We start from the raw sequence: 23,836 nt of genomic DNA, 5'->3' as shown, positions 1-23,836 counted from the left end.
TCAGTGCTTGAGACCGTCCGATTCTTTCCCTATGATGGAGAGGAGGAGAAGATCCTCGCACCATCACCATAGAAATCCACGGCCCTCAAGGTCCAGAAATCAGTCTTTCAACATACCTTATGGCTAAGACATCAACGGATCAGCCCGATAGTAGGACACTTTGCTGACGATAGCCTCTTCTGCCCTCACAGGGTTGTGTACCCCACCTTCCCCCCCCCCCATCTTCACCCCCGTATCTTGAGATGCAGTAGAGAGCAGGGGAAGCACTGTTTTCGAACCCCTGTAATGTCTGGAAGCTCATTAACGCCGTTACCTGAACCGTTTATGAAGAAAGTTTCTTCAGACAGCCCCGGCTTTTATTCCACTATGATATAAAAACTCTGCAAGATTTTTTTCAGGAAACACGTGAAGCTACGTTAAGAACTTTAATGTCAGTTTTCCTGTCGACTCTGCGACGTACTGTACGAAATCATGCGTCGACGCTTAGCACATACGGAGAAAAAGAAAGAAAAAAAGGTGGTTTTCCAAGGGAAGAAGGCGTTCCCGGTTCACATGGAAAGTGGGGCCTAAGGGTGCCCCCCCCCCCCCCCCGAAATCAACCCCAGTTTTCTTGGCAGGATCTTTTGTTCGTAGCCTACCCTCCCCGCTAGATACGACGAGTTAACTTGGGCCCCTCACGAAAACATTTTCTGACTTCTTGCCTGGCACATTTACATTATTTTTTCCAATAAGATACTTCAATAATTAATACGCGCAAGCGAAATCTGCTATTTGTTCATTTATAGCAGATATTTCAGGCTACGTGACCACAGTTGTCTTACCTTGTGCCAGGCGGCGTTAAGGTGGTGTTAACTGGAGAGACAGTGGCGCTTAGGTTTCCAGGGCAGTAGTCTAGTGACACTGGGGCTCGGGTTGGCCTTTTTCCACTTGTAATTATTTCTGCGATGTGCCACATTTCGTAGATCATGGTTACCAGCGTAGCTACACCTGCACCCTGCGTGAGTGAGTGATTGCGCTTAACGAAACGTTCAGTTCTGCCCAACCAAAATTGAACAGCACTTTCACGTTTGACAGAAAGGTCGGATTCCATCTGTCGGCTTGAATGTTTGTGCGTAAGGAAATTGAAAGTGCAGTATAAACACATCTCTGTATTTCTTAGTCTCCTTTTTCTCAGACTGAAAAACTGTCGACGGCTGCATATCCATTAGGTTGAAATAACGTGCAAAAAAACAACAACGATAAACTGGCATTACCATCGAGGTTGCTTGCAAAAATAAAAAAAATTATTCTTGTTCTGAGCGATAAATTTTATCCATTCTGCAGCAAAGGAAAACTTATTTTTGAAAAAAAAAATGCGTTGCGCTGAATAAACAAGGTGACGCGCAAGGATAAACACAACACGGAGAATTTATAAACTCTATACTACAAACATGGTTTGAGTACATTCTCTAAGTCCGTGGTGGGGTGAAACAAAAGGGTCGTGTGGTTACCGTCCTCAGAAAAGCTTTGACTTTTGAGTATTTCGAAGAAAAATTTCACAAAGCGCCAGAAGCCCGCAGAAAAGGCCAGGTATATAAAGCAGTTTGTCATTTTGCATGTAAATCCTGTGACGCAATGCGTGCGTGGTGTGGTGCAATCCGTTTTCACAAAATCTCGCACATAAAGTAAACTTGTGATCAGTACGTTTAAACTGCAACTTTATCATCATCATCATCATCATCATCATCATCATCATCATCATCAGCCGGACTACGCCCTCTGCAGGCCAAAGGTCTCTTCAATTAACCCTGTGCTTTGCTAGCTGCGGCAAATGTATCCTCGCAAACCTCTTAATCTCATCATCATCCATCATCTTCAGCCTGACTACACTCACTGCAGGGCAAAGATCTCTCCCATGTCTCTCCAATTAACTTTTTCCTTGGCCAGCGGCACCTACCCCATGCCTGCCAACTTCCTAATCTCATCCGCCCATCTAACCTTCTGCCGCCCCCTGCTACGCTTACCTTCTCTTGGAATCCACTCTGCTACCCTTTAGGACCAGCGGTTATCTTGCCTTCGCATTACATGCCCTGCCCAAGCTGGTATCTTCCTCTTGATTTCCACTAGGATATCATTAACACGCGTTTGTTCCCTCACCCGTTCTGCCCGCTTCCGGTCTCTTAACGTTACACATATAATTCTCCTTTCCATGGCTCGCTGCGTTGTCCTTGACTTGAGCTGAACCCTTTTCGTTAGCCTCCACGTTTCTGCCCCGTAGGTGAGTACCGGTGAGATACAGCTGTTGTACATTGTTCTCTTCAGGAATCTTGGTAACCTGCTATTCATGATCTGAGAGAACCTGCCATATGCGCTCGAATCCATTCTTATCCTTCTAGTTATTTACCTCTCATGATCCGGATCAGCTGTCACTACCTGCCATAAGTAGACGTATTTCTTTACCACTTCCAGCACCTCGTTGCCAATTGGTAACTGCTGTCCTCTTGCTAGACTGCTTAACAACTTTGGTTTTCTGCATGTTAATTTTTATACCCACCGCACAGCTCTTTCTGTCTAACTCGTTGATCATGATTCGGAGTTCTCTTGAGTGACTCAGCAAGGCAATGTCATCACCGAATCGTAGATTATTTAGGCATTCTCTATTAATTCTTATCCCCAACTGTTTCTAGATCAGGCCTCCGGATACCTCCTGTAAATATGCGGTGAATAGCATTGGTGAAATCGTGTCTCTTTGCTTGACACCCTTCCTTAATGGAATTTTATTGCTGGCTTTAGGAAGGACTTAAGTAGCTATACAGTTCCTATGTATATCTTCCATACTTTGACATAATTAAGGCTCATTTACAACCTGATTCCGCAATGCCTGTCTGAGTGCTGAGGTTTCCACTGAGTCGAATGCTTTCTCATAATCAATAAAGGCTATATATAGGGGTTGGTTATATTCTGCGCATTTCTCTATCATTTGATTGATAGTGTGAATATGATGTATTGTGTAATACCCTTTACGAAAGCCTGCCTGATCATTTGGTTGATTAAAGTCTAAGGTTGCCCTGACTCTACTAGCCTATTAGCCTTAGTGAATGCCTTGTAGGCAACGGACAGTAAGCTGATCGGTCTGTAATTTTTCAAGTCCTTGTTTCCTTTCTTATGAATTAAGATTATATTTGTGTTCTTTTAAGCTCGTGGTACGGTCGAGGTCATAAGGCATTGTGTATACAGGGTGGCTAGTTTTCCTAGCAGAATATCCCCTCCGTCTTTCAACAGATCTGCTGTTACCTGATCCTCACCAGCTGCTTTTCCCCTTTGCATTGCTAATAAGGCTTTCTTTATTTCCTATTTCTTTACTGGCGGGATGACGCATTGCTGTGCTCTACTGTCTCTATCATTAGCGTTCTGATTACATTGGCTACTGTATAGATTTGTGTTAAACTCTTCAGCTCCTGTTAATGACAATGCCCTCCTTGTCTCTTAACGCATACATTTGGTTTTTACCTATGGCTAGTTTCCTGTTCATCGCTTTTAGGCTACCTCTGTTCTTTCGAGCATGCTCTGTTCTCTCCATATTAAACTTCCTAATGTCGGCTACCTTGCGCTTATTTCTAACTTCGATAGCACTGCTACTTCTATTCTGTCTGTAGGGTTAGACGCCCTCATGCTTTGACGTTTCTTAATCAGATCTTTCGTCTCCTGAGATCGCTTGCCGGTACCTGTCGAGCCGCATTACCGCCTACTTCTACTGTGCACTCTTTAATGATAGCTGTCAGATTATCGTTCATTTTATCAACATTAAGGTTGTCTTCCTCAGTTAAAGCTGAATATCTGTTCTGCCGCGATATCCTGAATTCCTATATTTTCCCTCTTACCGATAACTAGTTAGTGGACTTCTTCTTCGCTAGCTTCTTCCGTAGTCTCACCATTAGGGCTCTTCCATGTCCACTTCCTGTTTTCTCCTTTGCGGAAGAAGGTACTCATGATGCGTAAATTATTTATATCTGCGAACTTTACTAATAACTCTCCCCTGCTATTCCTAGAGCCGATCCCATAGTCGCCTACCGCCTGGTCGCCAGCCTGCTTCTTGCCCACCTTCGCATTGAAGTCGCGCATCAGAACAGTGTACTGTGTTTTTACTTTGTTCATTACCGATTCCATGTCTTCATAGAAGCTTTGAAGTCTGGTCATCATGACTAGATGTAAGCGCGTAGGCCGCACCACCTTCATCTTGTACCTCTTATTAAGCCTAATTATGATAGCTGTCACCCTTTCGTTAATACTACAGAGCTCCTCTACGTTGCCAGCTATAACCTGATTAATGAGGAATCCCACACCTAGTTCTCTTCTATCCGCTAATCCACGATAGCACAGTATGTGCCCGTCCTTTAGTACTGTATACGACTCACCTGTCCTAACTTCACTGAGCCCTGTGACATCCCATTTAACGCCCGCTAGTTCCTCGAACAGCACTGCTAGGCTAGCCTCATTAGATAAGGTTCTAGCGTTAAACGTTGCCAGGATCAGATTCCAATGGCGCCCTATCCGGAGCCAGAGATCCATAGCACCTTCCACTGCGTCACAGGTCTGACCACCGCCGTGGTCAGTTGCTTCGCAGCCCCTGGGGACTGAGGGCCGAGGGTTAATTGGTTTGTTCATGGAAGGCTGTGGCCAAGTGTTCCACCAGGGTGGCGAAATCCTGTTCTGGTGAGGAAGTGCGTTGTCGGTTGTGGTCACTGAGATCAGGCCGCACCCCAGGCCTGCTTATGCAATTCCATCGAAACGCGGAGTTTTTTTTTTCCAAACCCGGTGGAGAATTGCGCGGCACCGGGATTCGAGCCCCGGTCCTCCTGTACGCTAGGCGGACGCTGTACCTGTGCGCCATCGCTGCTCCTTCTCATCCGCCCACCAAACGTTCTGCCACCTCTGCTATGCTTGTCATTTATTCGTCTTGATTTCGACTATGACGTCGTTAACACGCGCTCCATTCCCTCACCTACTCTGCCCTCCCGCTTCTGGTCTTTTAACTTTGCACGTATCGTTTTTCTTTCGATAACTCGCAGTATTGCACTTAACTTAAGCAGAAACTTTTTCGTTAGCTTCCACGTTTCTGCGCCATAGGTGAGTGGCGGTACGATACAGCTGTTGCATACTTTTCTGTTGGGGGATATTGGTAAACTGCCATTCATGATCTCAGAAAACCTGCTATATATGCTCTCCACCCCATTTTTTATTTATGTACATGAACAATAAAGGAGAGGTTGGGGCCGCATAGCGGCTCCGGCTATTCTTTTCCTCCAATTCACTAAAACCACTTGGTCCGATGATATACAGTTCTACTTAACATAACGCAAGCATAAACAGCACACAGCATATAAAACAAAAGTAGAAGCGTCAGGACAAGTAATACTAATGAGCCAACATAAACGCTGTGAATGTTAACAGAACAACACACAATGCAATATACATAAGAGATATGAATAAATAAGGACAGAATAACAAGAAATAGGCTTATTTGCAGTATAGTGTTACGTCTCGCCTACCTACGACGCGCGGTATAGCCGGCGCGGATGCAACGGACGCCGCGGCTTCGTTCATCGCGGCCGCAACGCCTCCCGCCAAGCGCGTCCAGGCATGTTTCAGTGCCACGTGTCGTCGTGCGTGCGTGTGTGTGTGTGTGCATGTTTTGCCCACGCTTGTCAAAGCGCGGCAGCCGGGGAGAGGAGCTCCTCAACTGGGAGGCGAGGAGGTCTGACCGGCGCCGGCCTGGCGGACGCGCCCGTCACGCCTGAACATGTTCAAGCGTCGCCGTATCGGATGACTCTTCCCAAGCCGTTCCCTCTTGCCCTCGACTCCGTGGGTATAAAGCGAGCTGCCCCGGACGCCAACGAGAGCCTTCGATTCCTTCCTTCGAGTAACGTGGTCGCCCTGACCGGCTGCTCTTTTGAGATGCCAGAATAAACAAGTTGTTCTGTTGCCAGTCGACTCATCCTTTGCCGGGACCTTCGGATGTTTCCTGCTTTGCCCCAGGCCGCCAGGCCAACGCTACCTTTGGGGCTTGCAACCCAGATGCAACAACTGGTTGCCAGCGGTGAGATCCCGACAACGGAGGCCAGCAGCGAAGATATGCGGTCAACTGTATGCTGAGCAGCACAACGACCATCCGGGAGCAGTGCAACGAGCCCTGTGTGATGACTGGTTGCCTGCAGCGGAACGACTGCGTTGAATTCGTGGCTGCGAGGTTTGGTGAGTGCGGGACTTTCTTCTTCTGAGTTTTGCCAGGCTTTTGTTAGTGTCAGAAACAGAGCTGGTAATTGTGGTTGTCGTTGCTGCCGGGTTAGTTTGCGGCAAGACAATAGTAGGCAGTAGAGAAAGCAGCATTCGGAGCAGCCATGGATTTGAAGTCGTTGCGCAAACCGAAATTGCTGGAGCTTGCAAGAGAGTTGGGTCTTGATGTCTCAGACAAACTCAGAAAACCAGAACTGCTAAGGGCGATTCTTGAGTTGGAGGCTGAGGATGACGAGCTGTCGGAATGCCTTGAGACCATTGAGGAGAGGGAACAAAAAGAGAAAGAGGAGCGCGAACGTAAAGAACAAAAAGAGAAAGACGAGCGCGAACGTAAAGAACAAAAAGAGAAAGAGGAGCGAGAACGTAAAGAACAAAAAGAGAAAGAGAAAGAAGAGCGCGACCGTCAACACGCTTTGGAAATGAAGCGTCTCGAGGTAGAGATGGAACGCGCTCGTAATGGAAGTCAGGCACACGGTGCAGGAGAACGGGTATCGTTCAAAATGACTGACCTGATGCGGCCGTTTAAGCTTGGAGAGGACATTGGTTTGTTCCTGGTTAACTTTGAGCGAACGTGCGAGAAGCAGGGGTTCTCTCGGGAAACGTGGCCACAGCGCTTGCTCACTTTGTTACCCGCCGAGGCGGCCGACGTAGTCGCTCGCTTGAAGAGAGAGGAGGCAGAGGATTTCGACCAAGTGAAATCAAGTCTGCTAAAAAAGTACAGGCTGTCAGCGGAGGCGTTCCGTCGGAAGTTTCGGGAAAATGAAAAAGGCAGAAATGAGTCATATACAGAGTTTGCCTACAGGCTTATGTCAAACATGCAGGAGTGGCTCAAAGAAGAGAAAGCGTTTGGTGACCACGAGAAAATTCTGCAGTGTTTCGGGCTGGAACAGTTTTATAGGCGGTTACCTGAGAACGTGCGGTACTGGGTCTTGGATAGGCCAGACGTTAGTACAGTGGCTAAAGCCGCCGAGCTAGCCGAGGAGTTTGTGACGCGTCGGGCTCGCGGAGCTAAGGACGGTCAAAAGGGTGAATTTGGCTCCAAGTCTGAGAGGCCGAAGTTCACACCCATGAGAGCAAGGGGGGACACACGTAGTGCGGATGCGAGTGAAAGCAGTCCGACCGAACGTAAGGAGACGGCGGCAGCCGAAGCCGAACGCAGAAAGCGGTTCGAGAGGAGGCAAGCGCGAGTGTGTTATACGTGCCAGAAGCCGGGTCACTTTTCGGCGCAGTGTCCAGAAACAAAAAGAGAAGTCGCGTGTTTGTCATTATGTAGCACTGACGAGAACATGAAGCTTCTCGAGCCTTATATGCGAGACTTCCTCGTGAACGGGAAAGAGTGCCGAGTGCTTCGTGATTCCGCAGCTACAATGGATGTAGTTCACCCCTCTTACGTAGAACCCGATATGTTCACGGGCGAGTGCGCATGGATCAAGCAAGCCGTGGAAGCTCACAGCGTGTGTCTGCCCGTAGCAAAAGTGGTTATTGAAGGACCTTTCGGAGCAATTGAGACGGAGGCCGCAGTGTCATCTATGCTGCCCCCCCAGTACCCGTACCTATTTTCGAACCGGTCCGATCACCTCCTGCGCGAGAAGGGTCTTTTGTTTGGTGAGGCTAGCGTTCAGGCCTTAACCAGATCGAGAGTTCGGGAGCTCGCTGCAAAGGCGGTAGTTGCGGGGCCGACGTTGTCGAGCAATGAGAAAGGGTCGGAGGCGCAGCAAGCTGATATTCAGAGCACGTCCGAACTGAATAAAATTGAGCCTGTAGCGCTGAAGGCACCAGGTACTGGAGAGGAAATGCCCGACACGGGAAAATTAGAAGAGCTATCTACAGATTTGCTCATCGCGCCTACGTCCGATGGACTTAATAGGTTGCTAAAAGTCAGCCGGTCGGCTTTGATAGCAGAGCAAAAAAAGGATGGCAGCCTAGAAAACATGCGCTGCAATGTCAAAGAAGGTATCGCCAAGAAAAATGTTCGTTTTGTGGAAAGAGGTGGGGTCCTGTACCGGAAGTATCTAGACCGCAGAGGAGTCGAGTTCGATCAGCTGATCGTGCCTCAGTGCTACCGTCAGGATCTGTTGCGCTTGTCGCATGGCGGTTCGTGGTCCGGACACCTAGGAGTTAAGAAGACTAAGGACCGTCTCTTGCAAGAGTACTATTGGCCAGGGTGTTTTCGTGACGTAGAAACCTTTGTGAGGACATGTGACACCTGTCAGCGGGTTGGCAAACCAGGGGACAAATCGAGGGCGCCGTTGAAGTTGGTACCTATCATTACGGAGCCTTTTAGACGGCTCGTTATTGATACAGTGGGACCTCTGCCGGTAACAGCCACGGGGTACAGACACATTTTGACTGTGATCTGCCCAGCGACAAAGTTCCCTGAAGCAGTGCCGCTTAAAGATCTCAGCTCAGTTGAGATAGTCAATGCACTACTGTCCATATTTGCGCGAGTTGGTTTTCCTGCGGAAATCCAGTCAGATCAGGGCACAGTGTTTACCAGCGCTTTGACGACAGCCTTTCTCGAAAGGTGTGGGGTAAAGCTGTTACACAGCTCAGTGTACCACCCACAGTCGAATTCCGTTGAGAAGCTCCACTCCGTCATGAAGCGCGTGTTGAGAGCATTGTGTTTTGAGCAACAAAGTGATTGGGAGCTGTGTCTGCCTGGGGTGATGTTTGCATTAAGGACCGCGCCACATGCGGCTACGGGGTTTTCGCCAGCTGAGCTGGTGTACGGTCGCTCGCTGCGGTCTCCGCTTCGCATGCTTCGAGACTCGTGGGAAGGCAGGGGCGACGACCCAGTCGTGGTCGAATACGTGCTTAGTCTCCTCGAACGCTTAAGAAGGGCACAGGAGTTGTCAAGTGAAGCAATGTCAAAGGCCCAGCAGAGGGTCAAGGTTTATTATGATCGGACAGCCAGGGCCCGTCGTTTTGAGGTGGGCGATGAGGTAATGGTATTGCGCACATCGCTAAAAAACAAACTCGACGTGCAGTGGGAGGGCCCAGCACGGATTGTTCAAAAACTGTCGGATGTTAACTACGTGGTGAGTCTGCCAGGAAAACGGAAAGCACAGCAAGTTTACCACTGTAATCTGCTCAAACCCTATAGACAACGGGAAGCAGTGGTGTGTATGATGGTAAACGTTCCCGAAGAGCTTCCGGTCGAGCTTCCGGGACTAGGCTCAGTGACGAACAGGGAAGACACTGATCAGGTCATTAGTGACTTAATCATTAAAGCACCGCTGTCAGCTGAGCAGAGAACCGAACTACACCAACTCTTACAAGAGTTTCAAGGTCAGTTCTCTGAGAGGCCTGGTAGGACTTCTGTCCTTACTCATGATATAGAACTTACCTCGCCAGAGCCAGTACGATCCAAGGCGTACCGGGTGTCACCCCGCCAGCGCGATATTATGGAGGCTGAGGTAAAGAAAATGCTACAGCTCGGTGTTATTGAGGCGGGTGAGAGTGATTATACCTCCCCTTTGATTTTAGTTGAGGTACCGGGCAAGGAACCTCGTCCTTGCGTCGACTACCGCAGGCTTAATTCTATCACTAAGGATCAAATTTATCCGATCCCTAACATCGAGGAGCGCCTTGAGAAAGTTAGTAGCGCTCAGTTTATTTCCACCCTAGATCTTGTCAGGGGTTATTGGCAGGTTCCACTTACAGAGGAGGCTAGTAGGTATGCGGCGTTCATTTCACCAATGGGAACATTCCGTCCTAAAGTTTTGAGTTTTGGTTTGAAGAACGCGCCATACTGCTTTTCAAGCCTCATGGACAAAGTGTTGCGGGGACAGGAAGAATTTGCTTTACCGTATTTAGACGACGTAGCGATATTCTCCGCATCCTGGTCTGAGCATATGGCACACTTGCGGGCAGTGCTAACCCGCCTGCGCGAAGCGGGCTTGACAGTCAAGGCTCCCAAGTGCCAATTAGCACAGGCCGAGGTTGTCTACCTCGGTCACGTGATTGGACAGGGTCGTCGCCGCCCCTCTGAAATAAAGGTGGCCGCTGTGCGAGACTTCCCGCAACCGCGCACGAAGACCGATATTCGGTCGTTCTTGGGTGTCGCCGGCTACTATCAGAGGTACATCCCCAGGTACTCCGATATCGCGGCTCCCCTGACGGATGCTCTAAGAAAAACAGAGCCCCAAACAGTCGTCTGGAGCGAGACAAAGGAGAGAGCTTTTAGCGCCCTAAAGAGCGCCCTAACAAGCCAGCCTGTGCTACGATCGCCAGACTATACCAAAGGGTTCGTTGTACAGTGCGATGCTAGTGAGCGAGGCATGGGCGTTGTACTGTGCCAAAGGGACAATGGAGAAGTGGAACACCCCGTCCTGTATGCTAGTCGTAAGCTGACCTGTCGTGAGCAGGCGTACAGCGCCACCGAGAAAGAGTGTGCGTGTCTCGTGTGGGCCGTTCAGAAATTGTCATGCTACCTAGCCGGCTCGAGGTTTATCATTGAGACGGATCACTGCCCTCTCCAATGGCTGCAGACCATATCTCCCAAAAATGGCCGCCTCTTGCGCTGGAGCCTCGCTTTGCAACAATATTCCTTTGAGGTGCGTTACAAAAAGGGGAGTCTCAACGGTAACGCCGATGGCTTAAGTCGAAGCCCCTAACGTAGGAATCCGCCTCAAAGTTGTTGGTTACTGATGTTTTCTTCCTGAGGCAGGATTTTTAACATATTGCTTTTGTTTAGTGTTTCAAAGTGATTATGTGCTTTCTAGTGCAATTTTCCAATTTGTGGACGCGTTCTGAGTGCTGCTTGACTACTGTAAGGAACTAGGCAGTAGTATAAAAGGGGAAAGAGCCTGGCAGAGCTTAGTGAGGGTTGTCTCGTGCTTGCTGACTGAGCGGTTGCGTTTCGGCGTAGTTCTAACGCTTGCTGGGAACGAGCACAAAAATGGCAACTCTCCCGAAGTGACTTTACAGTGTCCTATGTGATCCTGAACCCGAGAACGAGGCCTTCTCTGTGCGCTGCGCTCAAGCAACGTCGAGGGACGATCGGTTTCGATTACGAGCATCATCGAGCGACATCCCTCTGGACAGCGGATGCAGTCCCCTGACCATCGGGATCTCCTTCTCCCGGCGGGGCGGTCTGTTACGTCTCGCCTACCTACGACGCGCGGTATAGCCGGCGCGGATGCAACGGACGCCGCGGCTTCGTTCATCGCGGCCGCAACGCCTCCCGCCAAGCGCGTCCAGGCATGTTTCAGTGCCACGTGTCGTCGTGCGTGCGTGTGTGTGTGTGTGCATGTTTTGCCCACGCTTGTCAAAGCGCGGCAGCCGGGGAGAGGAGCTCCTCAACTGGGAGGCGAGGAGGTCTGACCGGCGCCGGCCTGGCGGACGCGCCCGTCACGCCTGAACATGTTCAAGCGTCGCCGTATCGGATGACTCTTCCCAAGCCGTTCCCTCTTGCCCTCGACTCCGTGGGTATAAAGCGAGCTGCCCCGGACGCCAACGAGAGCCTTCGATTCCTTCCTTCGAGTAACGTGGTTGCCCTGACCGGCTGCTCTTTTGAGATGCCAGAATAAACAAGTTGTTCTGTTGCCAGTCGACTCATCCTTTGCCGGGACCTTCGGATGTTTCCTGCTTTGCCCCAGGCCGCCAGGCCAACGCTACCTTTGGGGCTTGCAACCCAGATGCAACAATAGGCAGCAAAAGTAAACAACTCTATTAAAGCACTCACTCGCAAAAATAAGAAAGAACAAAATATTGAAGCTCTCACTCCAGAGGTGTAAGAGATCTAACATTGACTAAATCAATTATTTTAAACTAGTATTTCCCAAGGATGCCGCTGTCCTAAAGGAATAATTTCAACGCCACAAGTGCTCTCTTTTGCAGTGCACACGCCGCCCACGGGCCTAATAGCATTTGTAGACTTAAGGGTCTTTTGTCAAGAGCGCTCAAGTCTTTTCAATTGCGACCTGAGGTTGTCGTGTACTCAGCAATCTAATAATAAATAGTGGAGCCACATCCTCATTTTCTTGGCCACACGCACACCGTGGGCTGTCTGCGCGGGCAGTTCTACGAAGGAAGTGATTCGTGCAGGCCGTTACTGAAAGCGCTCTCTTGACAGCGCTAGATCCATACCATGGAAAGATATACTGGGATACGAAGTTCTAAGAATTTCCCAAGGCGACCAAAAAGCAGCTTATTATAGTTTTCCAGAGGATACCCAGGCATTGGTTTATTCCTGGAAACACCGAGGCGGATGCAACGGCCAGGCAAGCACACTCCAATGCCCTCACTTCTGGCTTTTTGTTGTCGAGAGGCGCATTGGTCGGTTTCCTGAATACCATGCGTAATAAAATGAACGAAATGGTGTGTTTTGAGCCTCGACATACAGGTTCTCATCTGCTTTTCATCGATTTGATGATGTGGTTAAATACTCCATTATCTATCAGAACAAGTTTAGAAACGCTCTTTCATCCCATTCATATTCTTGCAGTTATTTCCCTCTCATGACCCGGATCAGCGACCACTACCTGCCCGAAGTAGACACATTCCATTACCACTTCCACAACCTCGCTAGCAGTTGTGAACTGCTGTTTCCTTGTGAGACTGTTGAACATTACTCCGGTTTTCTGCATGTTAATTTTAAGACCTAGCGTTCAGCTGTGCCTGTCTAACTCATTAAATATGCCTTGCAGCTTATCTCTGTCGTCAACGTCGTCAGCAAATCGGAAATTCTTTAGGTATTCTCCATTAATTCTTATCCCCAACTCTTCCTGTTGAACATTGCTTCGGGTTTCTTCATGCTAAATTTAAGACCTACTGTTCTGCTCTGCCTAACTCATTTAGCATGCTTTGCAGCCTTAGTGACTCAGCAAGGCATATAATCAGCGAATCGCAGACTACGTATTCCGCATTAACTCATTTCCCGAACGGTTCCCAATCCAAGCCTCGGAATATATCCTGTAAACAGGTGGCGACGAGCCTTGACGAGATCTTGTCTCCCTGCCTGACACCCTTGATTATAGGAATTTTACTGCCGGTCTCACATATCGGCGGACACCTGAACCGCGTCGTTAGGGAAGGGATAAAGGAGGGAGTGAAATAAGAACGGAAGAAAGGCGTGCCGTAGTGGAGGGCTCCGGAACAATTTCGACCACCTGGGGATCTTTAAAGTGCACTAATATTGCACTGCACACGGGCGCCTTAGCGTTTCGCCACCACCGAAACGCGGCCGCCGCGGTCGGGTTCGAATCCGGGTACTCCGGATCAGTAGACGAGCGTCCTGGCCACTGAGCCACCGCGGCGAGCTATGTATTAAGATAATGTTTTCGTTCTTCCAAGCTTCAGGTATGGTCGAGGTCATAAGGCAATGCGTATACAGAGTGGCTAGTTTTTTTTTGGCACAATTTCGCCTGCGTCCTTCAACAGATCTGCTGCTATTTGATCCTCACCAGCTGCTTTCTTCATTTGCACAGCTCCTAAGGCTTTCTTTTGCTTCCTATTTCTTTACTGGCGGGATGACGCATTGCTGTGCGCTACTGCTTCTCTTATTAAGGATCTGATTACTTGGGCTACTGTATAGAATTGTGTAGAACTCTTCGGCTACTTTAATTATCTTTTGCATATTGCTAATGACATTTCTCTCTTTAAAGTTAGTTTTGATTCACTAAACATTTTTGCATTTGAATACTTGTTTTTAGCCGTGTATTTGATCGAGAAGAAGTCGTTGAAAAGTAAGGTAAGAAAGAGGGATAAAATAATGCGTGTAATGTTTTATGGGCACACTGAGTATTGCTAATTGTCTTGAGTTATAAGCACTGCAATCAACGTAAGACGCAGTGCACTTACCTTAGAGTGGACGAATGGAAAGAGCACAGCCAGTAGGCACAAACCGACGTACGGTCCCGTGATTGAAGAGTACACCATGAGGAAGATCTGAAATAACCACATTGCAACTGCAGAATCTTTACCATGGCAATTCACCAAACGCACCATAAAGGGCCAGCAGTTTAACATTCATTGATAGCAATTAAACAAAAAAGCAGCAGTAAACTGAACATAACTGTATTGTGAAATTTAAACGTGCCCAAATTAGGGTACATGAACTAGAGAGCATTGATCATCTAGGGATGTGATAGAACGGCGAAAAAAATGTTTTCTTCGGTGCCGGTCTCCAGTGACTTTTTGAGCTCGGGAATGAAACGAAAGAGGAAAAACTTTCAGTGAGATGCAATCAAAATGTGTCTCAGGTGTAATCATGCGGCTATAAACTTAACGTCATTTTTACTTCGCAGCTCTTTTGTAACCCGCCGCGGTAGCTCGGTGGTTAGGGTGCTTGGCCACTGATCCGGAGTACCCGGGTTCGAACCCGATCGCGGCAGCCGCGTTTAGACGGGCGCGAAACGCAAAAGGCGCCCGTGTGCTGTGCGATTTCAGTGCACGTCAAAGATCCCCTGGTGGTCGAAATTATTGCGGAGCCCTTCACTACGGCACCTCTCTCTTCCTTTCTTCTTTCACTCCCTCTTTTATCCCTTCCCCTGCGGCGTGATTCAGGTGTCCAACGATATATGAGACAGATACTGCGCCATTTCCTTTCCCCAAAAACCAATTTCCAATTTCAATTTTTCGACTCGTTTGGTTTTTTTTTGCATGTATTGCGCGGTGTATCTAAAGACTCCGCCACTGAGCTTTCCACTGTATTGGTTCGCAAAACATATAAGGTTGGTTATAGTAATACCTGATTTATAGGGTTTAGCGTCTAAAGCCACTTATGCTATAAGGGACGACGTAATGAAGAACGCCGGGTAATTTCGACCACCTGGGGTTGATTAGCGTGCATTGACATCGCAGTGTACACGGGTATCTCACATTTCGCCTCCATCGAAATGCGACCGCCGCGGCCGGGATGGAACCCGCGTCCTTCCAGTGAGGAGCCGGGCACCCAACGACTTATCCACCGCGACGTCTGGTTATGGTAATAATTTCTCACTTTAGTGCTATCAGTCATGCTAGTGCATGCTAAGGAACACGGAACTGAATATTTTTATTACTGTCTCTTTCATAATATATAACCAGCGTTGATACCAGGTACAGAGGAACGAAGTTTTAGGGCCGTGAGAACGCAAGTTGTTCATGTGGTTATCACAAAACGCTTCTTGCAAGACGCACATTGCTATATGTTTTGAGCTGTCATGTACCATAAATTTGGAAGCATATATTGAAACACAAGCGCCATTCATCAGCAGTTTGGTTACTTGAGTGTAACCTTACCGATTTCGCGAAGTTTATTTCAAAAATAAGAGCACAGCTCTTAAGTGCCCCTTCCTGCGTGGAGCGGGGTACCTCGGCGCCGGCCTCAGCGTAACCGAGTGAACGACAGCATCGGAGGATAAAAGAGAGCGAACGAGGAGAGTAGAGGAGGACGAAAGACAGCTATAGATTATAGGGAGAAAGGAGGAAAGCGGGAGCGTGCAGCGGAGACCTGCGGCGAAAAAAAGGAGGGAAATATTGTTGTGGAGCACGCTCTAAGGGTTGGGCTTCCGCTAGCGCGTCTCAGCTTACGGCCCAGGTCTTCGTCTCCTCGGCACCTTGGTGAAGCGGCAGCGCGGACCTAGGGTTCGAGATAGTTCGAGCCCTCTCGAGAAGTCGGGGGGATGGAGCCACAGCTTGACGCCAGTTGCGGCGCCTTTGACTTTTCTCTCCGTCGCCGCCAGCTTGAAGAGATTTCGTGGTCCGTTTCTCGATAGCGTTATATGGATCGTGCAGAGGTGTCGAAGGCTTGATTAATGTGTGCCGCCTGAATTGTCTGATTGGAATCATTATTGTAATTATAATGTTAAAAGGTAGCTGTGCCGGCCATTGTCCGTGGCATTTCGCCACGCCGTTTTAATTTCCATGTTCGAAATCGTCCTTCTCCCCTTTGCGACCGTTTTTACTCAAACATCGATGTGTGACGTTTTGTGTTAAGTGGTGTAGTGCAAGAGCGAATAATATGTAATATGGTGTGGTCCATGAGCAGCTATGCATGCGATTGATAAACAATTTCCGAAATTTGATTTGATCATGATTTTTTTAATGGCTCGAGGGCATCTGTGGCCAAAGAGCGCTATGGCACACAGTTTGTCCTCTACTCAAGGTGGGCAAAGAACCATTTCCCAAGCATTTCACCCTGAATAAGCCAAGCACCAGATAGCGGAAAGCTTGTACCCATTGTATCACCGGCGGGTACACGGCGGCACACGGGATCGAACACCGCATCTCCCGCATGCGAGGCAGATGCTTAAACGAATAGGCCACCGTTGCGGTCAATCCCTCAAAATTTGAGGTATCTGTAGAATAAGGGAGGCGGCGAATAAGGCACTGAACTAGCCTAAGGAACACACCGAATTCCAAGCAACTGCATAGCCGCTGTGAGGCAGCGATTTGAATGTAATTTCGAACGAATGACATTAGTCTGAGTTTACGTCTTTGTCACGTGACTAAAACGTCAGTTCCATTTGCAGATGTTTACAGCGAGGATACCCCAAGGTGAGGCTCAGCTATGAGCCCAGCGGGGGCGGATCGCTGTGCGCGCTGCCGAAGCCTAAACCCATGTCCTCCTCCATTTGACGCTGTGTGTTGTCTGCGGTCACCTGCGGCTATAATGCCGCAGCAGCGGCTCCCAAAAATCGCATTACCGAGAAATATAATCGTTGGCTAATGTTTTTATCCAAATGCGAGGTTTTCGGCTCTTTTAAACACAATAGTTCTGTTTAAAAAACTACTTTGCGCTCAGTGGTTTGATTGCCTAACTTTAGAGAACATCTCCAACCTAGCATGGTTTATTAATGCGAGGTTTTGTAGCGCTAGCTACACTACGCCAGCCACTTGGCGAGGCCAGCATGGCTACTTGCTGGGCCGTGGCACCACCGCTCGGCCAGCTGTGCGCATGCGCGGAGTGACGTCATATCCCGCAGCTGGTGTGCGCGCCGCGCGCCTCGCCGCTGCGCCGACGACGGAGCAGACGCCGCCCGCCTCGTCAGTTGTGCGCATTTGCTGAATGACGTCAGAGCACGCAGCTGGGGTGCGCGGCGCGTGCCTACATTATGCTAGCATTTCGAGCCTTCAGAGTGGCGGCGCCGTGGCCACCGTGGCAGTTGCCGGCGGCGTCGCGCGTCGGCGAAACCGAGTGGGGGAGGAGTGGATAGGGGGAGAGAGTGAATCCACGTCCAGGGTCGAAGATGAAGAAGGAACGCCCAGCGAAACGCAGCAGCGAAAGACCGAATTTGCAATTCGACTGAGCGTGTTCTACTCGGCCAGCTGTAGCTATCGGGTCACTGCAGGTTTAAACAGAGCTAAATCACGGCCATTTTTATTGAGTTTGATTTCACATACATTGATCTTCCTTCATCGGCGCTGGTGATGAAGAAGGGCTGCATCGTTTTTAAGTCACAGCGAAAGTTGGGCGAGTTCGTTGAAGTTCATGTTTGAAAAAAAAAACGCTAACAACTGACGTGGAAAACACAGAAAGGAACACCCAGCGCCTGTGTCGCCGTTTCTTTCTGTGTTTTCTAAGTCAGTTGTTTGCGCTTTTTTAAAACATGAACTGCTCATCATTTTTGTTCGCGGCGAGTTGCCTTTCGTAGCTTCACCAGCCGCGACTGTAGTAAATTCCCTGTAGAATCTCCTCTGGCCGCCATTCCAGTACAAACACTTTTTCTGAATTTATAAGAGGAAACTTTGCAGCCCCTCTACAGAATGTTCTGTAATCTGGTTTGCAGTGCTTGCTTCGGTTTCTGTACCTCGTTCTTGCAAAGCAGACATCTGTTAATCGAACTTCTGATATCCTCGAATGAATGTAGCCTGCCATATTCAAATATTGAGCTCGTTTGTCGCAAAGAAAGCCGGCATGAAATAACGACTACATTAGAACTTTATTTTTGTTTTTTTTTGGCGGCTCGTCACTGCCTCAAGTGCCATCGCACAACAGCGGTCGTTGAGCGTTAACCAGTAACAAATCAGCAAAAGGGAAACACAGAATAACACTATCTCGATGCAATCGTGATACCACGCCGGCCCTGTCTTTCTGAATACCTGGCAGTGATCTTGCTGCCGCCAATACAGCGCAGCGCTGCTCGGTCGACCCCGCACTAAGAACTGGCCCCAGTGTGGGCCAGTCCTGAGAGCACGGCCGCCCTGATGCGGGCGAGAGGATTTTTATAAAAGGACAGAAAATTTTTGCGTGCGCCAGATTAGGGCCACGCGCCACCAGGTAAAACACTGCTCACAACGGTACAAGTGCGTGATCTGTGAAAACGTCAAGGCATGTTCCAGTAAAATGACGTTGATAATTAACCACGGCTCTTTTTGCACTTGGGGCTATGAGCGTCAGCGCTTTCGCTGAAAATTTCGGGAGCCATTAAGTAAGCTATAGCGTCTCTCCGAAGTTTTCTCCTCCTGGCTTCCAGACAGTATAATTTAATAACAAGTATAATTTTTCGTCTTGCATGTCTTGGCTGTTACAGTATTTTTTGAGTCTGGAAGATGTAGTATTACTACTTTTACAGAGTACACCTGTATCTTTACAAATGTGGTAGAACGTTTCGTAAGATCCTTTCCTGTTTAGCAATTTAACTTATTCTTGAAACACACAGGAGAGACTTTACTACTTACCCTAGTTACGGATCCCATGTACACAACGAGTGTACTGTAAATTGTCATTGTTAACCCTAAAAAAAGGGCTGGAAAAGAAGCGCAATTTATAATATAATTCATACGCACAGAATATGCATGCGCAAATCCGAAATGCCTCAGAAATCGCAGTCCTTAGTCGGGCTTTTTCTACAAACATTTGCTATGTTGCAAGCGTTTGGTCAGCTTTACATGCGCTTACTGCCTGTTAAAGATAAATGCGTTGTAATGAAACAGAACAAGTGAGCAGTTGCTACCGCAAGATAACGGTAAACCACATCGACCAACAGTTTCCATGTCTTAACTTCTTGAAGGGCTTTATTGACCATTGCTTGTTTTGTTACAACCGTAGAAACCTCTTTTCAAGGAGGGATTTGGCTGCAAAAAAGCTTTAGAGAAATAGATTAATTTAAGCTTTCTCGTGTCATTATGGGAGTATTGTCCAGGACACACGGGAGCTACTGATGTTCTTAATGGCAGCAGCTAGTTGGGGTCAGTTTCGTTTTCTGCGACGGCAATTTTTGACAAAAATTTGTGATTTAGGTACAGTAAAGTTCGAGTGCTGGTGGGGGCAGCCTTAACACAGCGGACACGCCCGTTGTGCTATCGCTGCTATAGAGAAGAAAGCGGGTATAGAGCCGGTCTGAATACCCTGATGCTGCTCAGTACGAAAGCATTTCTTGGAATACATATGTGCGTTGTTCCTTTCGCGTTTGTTGGCGCTCGGCTGCTGGCCCGAAAGATGCGGGTTCGATCCCGGCCGCGGCGGTCGAATTTCGATGGAGGCGAAATTCTAGAGGCCCGTGTACTGTGTGATGTCAGTGCACGTTAAAGAATCCCAGGTGGTCGAAATTTCCGGAGCCCTTCACTACGGCGTCTCTCATAGCCTGAGTCGCTTTGGGATGTTAAACCCCCATAAACCAAACCAAACCTTTCGCGTTTGCGTCGTCGGAACCTCACGATTTACGTGACAGTGTCTGCCTCTGCGTTTTCACTGGAATAGCGTAGACATCTTGAGGTTTGAGAAGTTTAGACTTACTAAGGCTGTAGCATGACAGCAGTGGGGGTTTTTATTGATGGTTTCTTTTCAATTATCGGGGGTCTCTTCAAATATTATTACACATTTGAGCACCGTCCGAGATAAATATTCATGCTTCTAGGTTGAGTGGTGGAAATCCATACCGAACACTTTTGGACAAAAGCATATTTCAACGGGAAAGAGTTTATGAACGAAATTTTTTCATATATTGTAAGATTTCACGTTAACGATACATCTATTTGCATATCTCTCGCCGTTAGGCTTGCAGTTTTTGCGATTAACATTCTTGCTATCGTCAAAACCGTTTTCCATTGTTTTCTAAGCGGTCTTAGCTGCTCGATGCGAGTGATGGAAAAACTTTAAAAGAAAGATTTCGCTACGCATAAGAAGAATGGACCATTACCTTCAATATTTTCATACCAATGTCTTAAAATATTTCAATATTCAAAACTTTTTCCAAACTTTCGCTCAGGCAAAAACGTTTACCCATGAAATTCGCGGAAAATAACAATGGTTGCATAGTTCCTATGTGGGTGGAACAATTGAATAAGTTTAGAATTTCACCAAGTATGCGCATTTAAACTTGCTCAGTGGATGCCATGTGCCACTCACAGCTAGACGCCGAATGGTTATTTTTTTTTCTGACGTTACATTGATAGAGTACGGACGACATACCTACAAGATATATTTTGCAATCAGACCACCTTTGCGCAAATAGGGAATACTTGATGCAGCTTGCAACGTAGTCCTAAATAGGAATGTGAGAGAATGGCTTAGGAACATTTCGTAAGCCTAACCTAACCTAACCTAACCCAACCCAACCCAACCTAACCTAACCTAACCTACCCTAACCTAATGCAAAATAATTACACCACGGAGTTCAAAACATTAGCACTCAGCCCTGCTATAATCGAGAGTCATGAAGCGCAGTCTGAATGTCTTCAACCGAAGTTTTCTTGCCACTCGTCGTCTCCACGCACACGTGTAATGTGCTTTTTCGACTTTATATGTACCCATAATGTTTGTGTAAGACCAAAAAATGAAAAAAATGACACATAACTATAAGTTCAATGATAAACCATGCAAGTTACCTGCGCACCGCGTAATTAATAATACGTGCTCATCAGCCTTAGTGTACCCATGGGCGATGACATCCACATATAAAATCGTGGCTTGGGAATTAATTGTCGACGACACTGTGCTGGAAAAGAAGAAACCGGAAACAGGTTGTACAGATGTCAAGGCGTCGTTTTAAAGAATGCAAACTTAATGCGGAAAGGCCTACTGCCTTCTGCAGCGAGAAACACCTCACCATGAATATAGGGAAGCGCGATGGGCGTGAACTGAAATACCCGGCATTACTCGTAACAAAAGGCGAAGATTGGTCGATACGGATTATTGGCTGACTTATTGGGCATCCTCAGGTATTAAGATAATACGTAGAGTTTACTGTACAGACTCTGTGGTAAGGTTCCCTTCTCTGATTTGCTCTGTGGATAAAAGGAAACGTTTTGGTGATTCAGTGCACTACAGTTTGCAGACCGTAATGCATTATGCAAACAGACACTGTTTTCAGTTGACAAGGACTACGCAAGGCTTACGCAAGTAGTCGCAAGGACCACGTTCAATTAATACTTTAAACTGAATGATACAGAGGTGAACATTAAATCATTTCACTATTTCATTAGTTTTGCTCTTTAAATTGAGTGCGCCTCCGTTTCGGATTTGTTATTGCCCAGAGGGACCACTTGGCGCGAGGAATGTACTGAAAGGCAGGGAGCATGATCAAGCCTATGTCCGATTGGTTCCCATGCTCAGTGGAGAGGGATAAAAAGGATGAAGCGGAGGTAAACATGGATAGTTAAGTTTGTCCTTTCCACTTAACGTACACTTATCGCAGGTGCGTTACAACGAATATAAAGGAAGAAAGGTGTTCACTGTAATTACAAGCGGATACTAAACGATTTAGCTCTAAGCATCTCAAGAGCGTTTTGATGAAGTTCTGTGGGGATGTAAGTTAAGGCCACGATGCTAGAACCATCATCTCCGCTTAAGAACATCGCTTCAAATGGTGCAGCACTGCCGCTTGTCCACTGTGAAAGGGTGACAGTGGCAGTATCCTTGAACTATGAATGATGAAAATACCATCAAGTCCTACGAAAAGCTTTAGGTATCGTGCCGTGCGTACTATGAATTACCCGCGCAAAAAAATACGACAGAATGCGTCAGCTGTTCTCGAGGAATTGTAGAGTTTTACCAAAAGTAGAACCTCTCTCCCCACCCGTTCACATCTGCACACATCACTGGTTTTGTTTATGATATAGATTTCAACTGCGCCTTATTCCAAATATATATTATGACGAAAGCCTTTAGTGGCTCATACTCGCGGTGACCGTCCGTTACATCCTAGGTCACGTGACCTTGTCCTTCCGTTACATCTAGGTCACCTAGGCCACTTGACCTTGTCACGGGATCCCAACCTGCTAATTGGACTGAGCAAACTGCCCACTGTCCACTGGCTTTCGCCTTCCCGCAGTTAAGAGATATCCAAGTGCCTACAACGAATTTTTTACATGTATGGCGGGTTGTTCAGAATTCGTCATTGCCATACTGCATTCTCTTATTACTGCTTTCAGTCTAGCAATTCAATAATCCAACCTAATTTATAATATGAGGTTAAGGTAAACATGGTTTGCTTCGCCAGCAGTGTCCCATCTCACGGCATTGATAACCGCAATTGTTTAGTTTCGAAACAATTATAATTTTTCTTCTGTTTTTATACACGGCCAACTTGATTCTACATAGTCACCGCTGAAGTTTCGACTTCTTCGATAGTGGAGCCTTCATAGTTATGCAAGAAATATGCTTGAATACCAACTGCAGAGTTTTCGTATGGGTCTACATTTGTAAACGACCCATTTAAAACCGCCAATTAGGCTTTCATGTCTAAAAATGAACTAATCGTTGACTATGAGAAAACCGCTAAGCAGTTGAGAAAAACAGGGAAGCATTGTTTATCCGATTCATGCTTTTTAACAGAGCCAAATGACCATGTTTCTCTAAGATAGGTAGCGCGCTCTATGGTGGCAAGTTGCCACCTTTCGGTGGCAAGTTTTAATGATCCTGAAGTGAACCATGCCTGCTATTCTAGCTGCAAAATTACTCTTCACTACAGCAGTGAGATCAGCCTCTTGTAACTCGATGTATTGAAAGAATCATGTGCAGCTCATGAGATAATATGAATCCAGTGTGTTAAGGTTACACACTTTTAGTAAATTAGGCACTTCACTGCAACATGCAGAAAAGGCGAGAATTTATTTTGCAACAAGCAGAAAAGAACAAATATTTGTCCGAAACTAGAGTGTGCAACGCAAACTTCCCGAGTACGTCACAACCTACAATCCTCTGTGGTGCGACAGGTGCATGGGTGTTCCACAAGATTTTCGTTCGCTGCAGTACATGTATTTTCGTGTGTTCGTACGTTATACCCCGGTCTTCTGTCATGATCAAGCTTCGGAGTTTGTTTCCAAAACTTTCTTTGATCATCAATGACATACCTCGTTGCTGCGCACACGACACCTGCCATGAACATGCTGACCAATCCGGGTATACGTATAAGCTCTGTGCTGAGGTAGTACGGCACAATCTGAAAAGTAAGTGTCGAATCATGCCACGAAATTGCTGGGAACTGACTCATTGGAAAGCAAAATAATCGATGTTATTTTAGGCGAAGTTTTTTTGTTTTGGGTGAAAGCTCGGAATTTTGAGGAAATAAACCTAAACATTACATGTTCTTATTGCGCATACCGTAATTATTGTGCAATCGCATCGACTCTCCAACTGAAACTGTGATACGACCTTATTTTGAGAAAGAAATGGAGCATAAGAAGGCATTAAGTA

At 47.4% G+C, this 23,836-nt stretch overlaps 1 protein-coding gene across 1 annotated transcript in view; it reads right to left on the bottom strand.

Annotated features, from left to right (window-relative positions):
* Nucleotides 1-23,836, bottom strand: part of LOC144102418 (sodium-coupled monocarboxylate transporter 2-like) — a 639,582-nt gene that overhangs the window by 3,528 nt on the left and 612,218 nt on the right. Inside the window, exons 8-12 of the mRNA XM_077635698.1 lie at nucleotides 23,494-23,582; nucleotides 21,028-21,137; nucleotides 18,880-18,947; nucleotides 14,077-14,163; nucleotides 822-994 (exon numbers count right to left, since the gene is read on the bottom strand). Coding sequence (XP_077491824.1) covers nucleotides 822-994; nucleotides 14,077-14,163; nucleotides 18,880-18,947; nucleotides 21,028-21,137; nucleotides 23,494-23,582 — 527 coding nt within the window. The remainder of the gene's footprint in view (nucleotides 1-821; nucleotides 995-14,076; nucleotides 14,164-18,879; nucleotides 18,948-21,027; nucleotides 21,138-23,493; nucleotides 23,583-23,836) is intronic.

The sequence above is a fragment of the Amblyomma americanum genome, chromosome 8, assembly GCF_052857255.1.
Source record: "Amblyomma americanum isolate KBUSLIRL-KWMA chromosome 8, ASM5285725v1, whole genome shotgun sequence".
NCBI classification, from domain to species: domain Eukaryota; kingdom Metazoa; phylum Arthropoda; class Arachnida; order Ixodida; family Ixodidae; genus Amblyomma; species Amblyomma americanum.
This window is presented reverse-complemented; position numbering and strand designations above follow the sequence as displayed.